The 8,213-nt window shown below is 36.7% G+C and overlaps 1 protein-coding gene across 1 annotated transcript in view; it reads left to right on the top strand.

Moving 5' to 3' along the window:
• The window catches only part of FUT8 (fucosyltransferase 8 (alpha (1,6) fucosyltransferase)), a 266,134-nt gene that overhangs the window by 212,313 nt on the left and 45,608 nt on the right, over positions 1-8,213 (top strand). Inside the window, exon 6 of the mRNA XM_006873057.1 lies at positions 1,744-1,990. Within this exon, the coding sequence (XP_006873119.1) occupies positions 1,744-1,990 (247 nt within the window). The remainder of the gene's footprint in view (positions 1-1,743; positions 1,991-8,213) is intronic.

Genomic DNA, 8,213 nt, shown 5'->3' with positions numbered 1-8,213 from the left:
CCCCATTTTAGGTAGCCAATGTCTAGGTTGCTCATCCCTGTCAGCCCTGTGTACAGAGGTGATGGGAATGATCCTTGCTGTATAGATTCCTTCCCTCTGGGTTGGTATTTTAAGCTACTACATCCATAAGTATAGCTCAAGTTCATCAAATTGTAGCAAATTACACTTGTTTTCTTTATCAAAAAAAAATGATTTTTTTTTTTCTTTTCTCCTATTCTTTCTTCCTGTAATTGAGTTCTGATCATGTAGCCATTGAAGCTAGGAGTCCTGGTGTGGCGCCATGGGCTAATGCGTCAGACTGCATAGTTCTTTGGTACTACAAGGACGGTGGTTCAAGCTCACCAGCTGCTCCTTGGAAACCCTATACAGTATTGCTGTGGGTCAGAATCAACTCGACGGCACTTAACAACAGCAACAACCTGCCAAGCTGACTTTCTAATAACCATGCAGTTGATTGACTACTTTCCTAGATCATTTAATTTACTATTAAAACATTTTGTAAATATGCAGAAAATGGAACTTGAGGACTGTGTCCTAATCTGGTGAATACATTTTAAATGTATTTCTAGGTTTATTCTCCAAGAATGTTGAAAATCATTCTTTCATTAATGATCCAGTGATTACTATAATTCTAATTCCTCATACAAAATGACAGTATCTTAACTGGGGTTGTTTTATCTTAACTGGGGTTGTTTTGTATATTCAGGTTAATATTTTCTGATACTGAAATTGTAATTAAGTACATTTTATGCTAATGAAATCTGCCTAGTATTTTTGTGTCTTCTGGTTATTACTAAATGGTATTTAATATGTAAAATGAATTCTAAGAATGTTGGCTACTACATTTTGATCTTTTCTTGCTTATTACTATATTATAAAGTTGATAAGAACAACAGTAGCATTAATTATATAGGGAAGTTGGATTTTGAAAGTAATTATCATCTGTAAAAATCAGTATCTCATCTGTTCTAATTTTAAATTAATGACAAGTAAGCAACATAGATTCTATTATCATAATTGAAAATATAATAAGTATATTTTGGCCAAAGGATAAAAAGACTTTAAAATTATCTAATTTTTTTAATTATCTAATTTTTTGAAAAAGATATATATTCTATATATAGTCTAGAATCATTGTACTCTGTCATGAAAGTAATACAAGAACCTTTTGTTGTAATGATAAACTTGAAGTATTGAGGATACTTTATTCAAAAACAAATGTAACATTAGTACCTTATCCAGCTAGCTGTGTTACCTGGTACCATAACTATTGTCTAGTTAGATATTTTGAGTGACAGATACCACTCTTTTCTGGGGTATGGCAGCATGTAAAGTCCTGGTGTGGCACGGTGGGTTAATGCACTGGACGGCAAAGTCAGTTTGAACCACAAGGTTGGCGGTTCAAGCTTACCAGCTGCTTCTATGAAACCTTCTACAGGGTCACTGTAGGTCACAACTGACTCGATAGCACTTAATAACAACAACAACAATGATAAAAAAGACCATGAACTTGAGAGAGATGCCAACTTAATGTGAATCCCAGTTCTGTCACTCTCGCTGTAGTGGATTGGGCACACTGCTTAATTCTTAATTCTCACCATTGTTTTCCTCCTCTGTAAAGTAAAAATTGCCATAATTCTTTAGAAAAGCTTTGAGGATGAAAGCAGCCAGAGTAAATACTTGTTGAATGGTGGTTGTATGAAGAGTACAGTATGGTGATCATATATTTTTATATTCTCTCAGGTGAAGTGAAGGACAAAAATGTTCAAGTTGTCGAGCTCCCAATTGTAGACAGTCTTCATCCCCGTCCTCCATATTTACCCCTGGCTGTACCAGAAGACCTTGCAGATCGACTTGTTCGAGTCCATGGTGACCCTGCAGTGTGGTGGGTGTCCCAGTTTGTCAAATATTTGATCCGCCCACAGCCTTGGCTGGAAAAAGAAATAGAAGAGGCCACCAAGAAGCTTGGCTTCAAACATCCTGTTATTGGGTAAGAATCTGATTTGCTCCTCATCCAATGATATGTAGTAGCAGATCCTGTACTTTTACAGTATATTGTGAAAGGCTATTTTAATTTTCATAGTCCTAAAATCCTGGTGTGCCACTGTAGGATATAAGCACTGGACCACTAACTGCAAGATTGGCAGCTCAAACCTACCACCCTCCTCAGAAGTCCTTTAAAGGGTTGCTGTGAGTTGAAACTGACTCGGTGCCACTTAACAACAATAACGACAACCAAGGAACAAAGGTTCCAGAGTTCACTTTATGTCACAGGGAGACTATTCTCCCTTTGTTCCCTTAGATCAGCTAAGTTGTTATAATTTGTTATCCTTATTTGTTTATTCATTCATCAGACATGTTAAGCCTATGTTTCTGAAGTTAGCCATCTCTCCTAGGGAAATCTTTCAGTAGAAAGATGAGGCTTTCTACTACCATAAAGATTTATAGCCTTGGAAACACTATACAGGGTCATTATGATTCAGAACCAACTCGACAGTACCTAACCACCAACACCATCTGGGGAAATCTAGCAAAATTTTATAATAAAATATTTTAGAGTATTTGGGATATAATATATGACTCTTGTCTTACCTTAACAGGATCATGAGATTAAATTGTCACATTTGCAGCTTTTCTAGAACATCTTATTTTTAGGTTGCATTAATTGTCATTGTGATAATTCTGTATTTTTGCTGTTCTGTTTTCTTTTCTGTCCTGGAACCCGACACAAGAACTAGAGTAGTATTTCGATTATGAAGTGATGTTGAAATAGTTATTTATTCTGACCACACTGGTGTTATATTCTACTTATATATTCAGTCTCGTGTGTAGTTAAGTGTTAGAAAATTCTGCAAGCAAGAAAAATTCCAAAAAAAAATCTGTGCTGACAAGCATGTGCTCTTGTACATATACAAAAAACACCTTGATGGCACCTACCGAAAACAACAATAACAGCATACTACTTGTAATAAAGTCAGACATTGGTTAATATTAATACACGTGTAGGTTCAGTCTCTTTATTTGCAGAACATTCATTAAATACCTGCTATTGTGAAGGACAGAGATTAAATTTTTTTTTAAAAAATGACTTTTCCTGCTCATTGCATTCTCTAGTAGAAGAGTTATACACAGAAGCATTATACAGGGTTGTTGTTAAATGCCACCAAGTCGGTTCCAACTCAGTGATTCTGTATAGGATTTTCAAGGAGCGGCTGGTGGGTTTGAACTACCAACCTTGTGGTTAACAGTCCAGTGCTCATCCTACAGTATCACACCAGGACTCCATTATACATGGTAAAATTGGATAAATACCTTCAAAGAAGCATAGAAAATATTATAGGCGGTTGATGGTGGTGGTTGTATGCCATCAAGTCAGTTCCGACTTACAGCAATCCTGTATAGGATTCCCCAGGCTGTAAATCTTTATAGGAACAGAACGTCTCATCTTTCTTCTTTAGAGCTGCTGGTAGATTTGAATTGCAGACTTCGTAGTTAACAGCCTAACGTATAACTGACTCCATTTGGATCAGGAAAGGCATCGTAGCTACAATGTTTGAATGAGATCTTTAAAGTTGGAGAAAAATAATATGAGGGGGCTTCAGAATGTTCATGGAAAAATGGAGTTGAAAGATAGTGGAATTTTCCACAAACTTTTTGAAGCCCCCTTCTAGTATAGTAGTTGAATTATCAAAATCTCTAAAATTATATTATTTGATCATGTGACAGTCCTGTGAAGTGGGGAGATACAACCATTTTACAGATAAGAAAACTAAAATGTTGAGAAATCAAATTATCTGCACAAAGTTCAGAATTAATAAAGGGGAAAATAGGACTTAAACCCAGGTCAGCTCTCCTTCACAATACCACATTGCTCTTCCTGAAACACTCTCCTACCCATACAAAAATTGTTGTTGTTATATGCTGTGGAGTTGGTTTAATTCACAGTGACCCTGTATAGGAGTGACTGGTGAGTTTGAACCACCAACCTTATGCTTCAAACTGACTGTGCAGTCCAGTGCTTTATCCCACAGTGACACACCAGGACTCCATACACAACTACACAGGTAAATTAACAGTGTCCAATTCAAATTTTTCTAGTCTTTGAGATGCAATATATAATTTTATGTGTGTAGGAAATAAACATTCTCTATTTTGTTCAGATTGTAGTTTTATATACGAGAAAGCTAGCCTTATTCATTTGTCATCAGTAGCCCACGTTAGAGTTTACCAAATATAGAAAATTGAAGTATCATAAGCAGCTAAAGTATTTGTACATTGAAGTTGTCTGCTGTAAAATAAGGAGAAGTGGACTAAGACTCAAGAGTCTTGAGAGCCCCATTTAGCTTCCACTATGGTGTAACACTGTGGGTTAATGCACTGGACTACGAAGTTGATTTGAGCCCCAGGTTGGTGGTGCAAGCTCACCAGTCATTCCTCGGAAACCCTATACAGGGCCGCTATGGGTCGGAACCCACTCAACAGCAGAAAATTAACAAATTGTGAAGTTTTGGGTAACTTACTTGATCATAATGAACCTTTCTTTCCTCATATGTTTTGCTGTTGTTTTTAATGAAGTTAGATTGTATCTATGGTTTCTACTAACACAATAAGTATTTTGTTTATGTCTGCCTGTCATCCATTCATCCATTCATTCATTTATTCATTGTGCAATTGACAATGAATAAAATCAAGTCCCATGCCCTGAAAGAACTTGATAGTTAATAGTGAAAATTAGTCAAGTACAAAAGTAACTTTTGTGAAGACTCAGTTAAAATGTATGTAGAAGAAACCAGCTACCATTTGCCTTATATAGATTTTTGTGTGTGTGGTAAAAAAATATATAACATGAAAGTTGCCATTTTAACCATTTTTAAGTATATAACTTAGTAGCCTTAATTACATTCACAATATTGTATAACTAGCCCCCAAATTTATTTCTAAAATTTCTTCACTACCCCAAACGTAAATTCTCTCTACCCAGTATGCAAAAACTCACCATTCTCCTCTTCCAACCCCTAATATTTCTGTCTCTATATAGTTGCCTGTTCTAGATATTTCATGTGAGTAGTATTATACAATGTATCTTTTTGTGTTTGGCTTATTTTACTTAGCATGTTTTCAGGATTCATTCAGTTTTCATTATGACTGGATAATAATATTCCATTGTGTGTATATACTATGTTTTATGTGTTCATCTGTTGATAGACATTTGGGTTATTTCACCTTTGGGTTATTATGAACATTGCTGTACAAGTATATATTTGAGTCTTTGCTTTCAATTTTTGGTATATCTATCTAGGTGTACCAATTGCAGGTTATGTTATGTTGTCCACTGAAATGTCTTCAGAAACATCAGTTCCCTTAATGTCAGATGAAAGAATGATATTAAATGACTTTTAACATTTTTCATAGATCTGACATTCACATTCTGATCTTTGGTAGGAATTCTGTTATAATCCTCTAAAATTATTGATCCAGGCCAAATTTAAGGAGTACTTAGAGAATTGAGAAAATTCTTGACTAATACTCTTGTACTCTCAAATGCTCTTATTCCTTTAACTGTCCTTTCCTTTATTTTTTATTCTATCTTCATGTGTCTTATCCCATATATTCTCTCTAGAGCCTTAGTTTTCAAATATAAAAAAGTTACTGATAAAGTTGATCTTGTTAAGTGTCATTAAGGCAGTTCCAATTCATAGTGACCCTGTGTAGGGCTTATAAAATGCAGCTGGTGGGTTTCAACCAGCAACCCTGTGGTTAGCAGTTCAGTGCTTATCCTACAGAGCCACACCAGGGCTGATAAAGTTAGAACTAAGGAAAGTACATAGTAAAATCAGAGTATCAGAGACCATATTTTCTTTTATGAAACTTCTTATTGAATCTTTCTGCTCCAGTTTGTGGAGGACACTGAAAATTTTTAAGTTTCCAAAAGAAGGAAAGGTGTGTGCTAAAGTTGCATTCTTTCACTGTACTTATTTGAGCAAAGAATCCAAGAAGCTACATATTATGAAGAAGAACAAGCGAATTGGAGGAAGGCTCATTAAAACCTGTGGTATGCAGATAATACAAAGAGGGGTTAAAATACTTTCTGATGAAGATCAAAGACCACAGCTTTAGGTATGGGTTGCACCTCAGTGTAAAGAAGCAAAAATCATCACCACAGGAGCAGTAAATAACATCATGATAAATGGAGAAAGGATTGAAGTTGTCAAAGATTTCATTTTGCTTGGATCCACCATCAACAGTCATGGAAGCAACAGTCAAGAAATCAAGTGACATAGTGCATTAGGCAAATCTGCTGCACAAGACCTCTTGAAAGTGTTCAAGAGTGAAAATGTCAGTTTGAGGACTAAGATGTGCCTGACTAAGCCATGCTATTTTCAGTAGCTTCAGATGCATGTTAAAGTTGTACAGTGAATAAGGAAGACTGTAAAAGAATTGGTGCATTTGAGTTGTATTGAAAAAGAATATTGAAAGTACCATGGACTACCAGAAGAACAAACAAATCTGTTTTAGAAAAAGTACAGCCAGAATGCTACTTAGAGCCAGGATAGTGAGACTTCATCTCTAAGACTTCGGACATATTAACAGAAGGGGCCAGTCCCTGGAGAAGGACATCATGTTAGATAAACTAGAGAGTCAGCAAAAAAGGAAGACTCCCACCAAGATTGATTGGCACAGTGGCTGCAGAAATGGACTCAAGCTTAACAATTGTGAGGATGGCTCAGGACCAGGAAGTATTTCATTCTGTTGTATATAAGATTGGTATGAGTCTGAATTGACTCGATGACATATAGCAGCAACTTTGAGCTTTTCCACCTTCTCTTTCCACAAATGTAGTTAATTTGATTTCTGTGTATTCCATCTTTTGAAATCCAAGTGTATAGTTGTCTTTTATGTTGCTTTAAAAAGGTAAAATTCGATCATGCAGTCTCAAGCATTGTTTCTATCACCAAGGCTATATTTTCCAACTACTGATACTTCTTCTTTGTTTCCAAAATTAAAGCAACGTCGTTAGCCATTAGGGAAATAAAGGTACAATGAAATGTCACATTGCTTTCATTAGAGGGTCAATGATCAAGAAAACAGAAAACCAGGACTTCACACCAATTTGAAATGGCTTAGTCATGGCAAACAGATACAGGGCTAGCTTACACACTACTTAACACCCAAATCTCTGACAAATTAGATTTTGACCCAAGTAGGTACTAGTACAAAAAATAGATGTCAGATTGTATCCCCCCAGAATATATGGCACTGTAGGATAAGCACTGAACTGCTAACAAGAAGGCTGGCAGTTCAGACCCACCCACCACTCTCAGAAACCCTATACAGAGTCTATGAGTCGGGACTGACTCAGTGGCACTCAACAGCAACAAAAATATGTGTCTGCTTGCAGTGTTATGATTCTCAGTAGTTTGGCAGTTCTGTAATGATGTAATGTAGCAGTTAGGCGATGATTCCATGATGTGATGTAATGTGATAGGCCAGTTAGAAGCTTAAGGGTGGGTTGCAATAACCTTAATGTCATCACAACCCTGAAACACCTTTTATCTTACAAGAGGTAAAAAAAGAAGAAGAAGAAGAAGTGAGCCTACAAAGGGGGACATATTACCACCAATTAAGAAGAGTCAGGAGTGCAGTGCATCTTCTGGACGTGAGGCTCCTGCACTGTGACGTTCCTAGGTACAGGGGAAGAATGATGCCAACAAAAATGAGATCTCTAAGGAGTGCTGGGCCTTTGAAAGCTAAACAGGAACAAGGACCTTTCCTCAGAGGCAACAAAGAGAAAGCCGTTCCCCTAGAGTCAGCCCTCTGAATACGGCCTTCTAGTCCCTAAACTGTGAGAGAACAAACTTGTTTGTTAAATCCATTCACTTATGGTATTTCTGTTTTAGCAGCATTAGAGAACTAAGAGAGTGAGGCTGTGGAGAAATTAAAACCTTCGTCGACTATTGGTGGAAATGTGGTACAGCCACTAAGGAAAACAGTTTGGTGGTTTCTCAAAACTTGAACATAAAACTACCACATGACCCAGAAAACCCAATCCAAAAGAATTCAGTGCATCACTGCAGTATTTTTCTCAATAATTATTAGGTGTAAACTACCACTCATCTGTCAGTTTGTCATACTGTGGTGGCTTGTGAGTTGCTGTGATTCTGAAAGCTATGCCACCAGTATTTTAAATACCAGCAGGGTCACCCATGGTGGAC

This window comes from Chrysochloris asiatica, unplaced genomic scaffold (genome assembly GCF_000296735.1).
Source record: "Chrysochloris asiatica unplaced genomic scaffold, ChrAsi1.0 scaffold00221, whole genome shotgun sequence".
Lineage (NCBI taxonomy): Eukaryota > Metazoa > Chordata > Mammalia > Afrosoricida > Chrysochloridae > Chrysochloris > Chrysochloris asiatica.
Note: the sequence above shows the minus strand (reverse complement) of the source record. Positions and strands in the feature narration are given on the sequence as shown.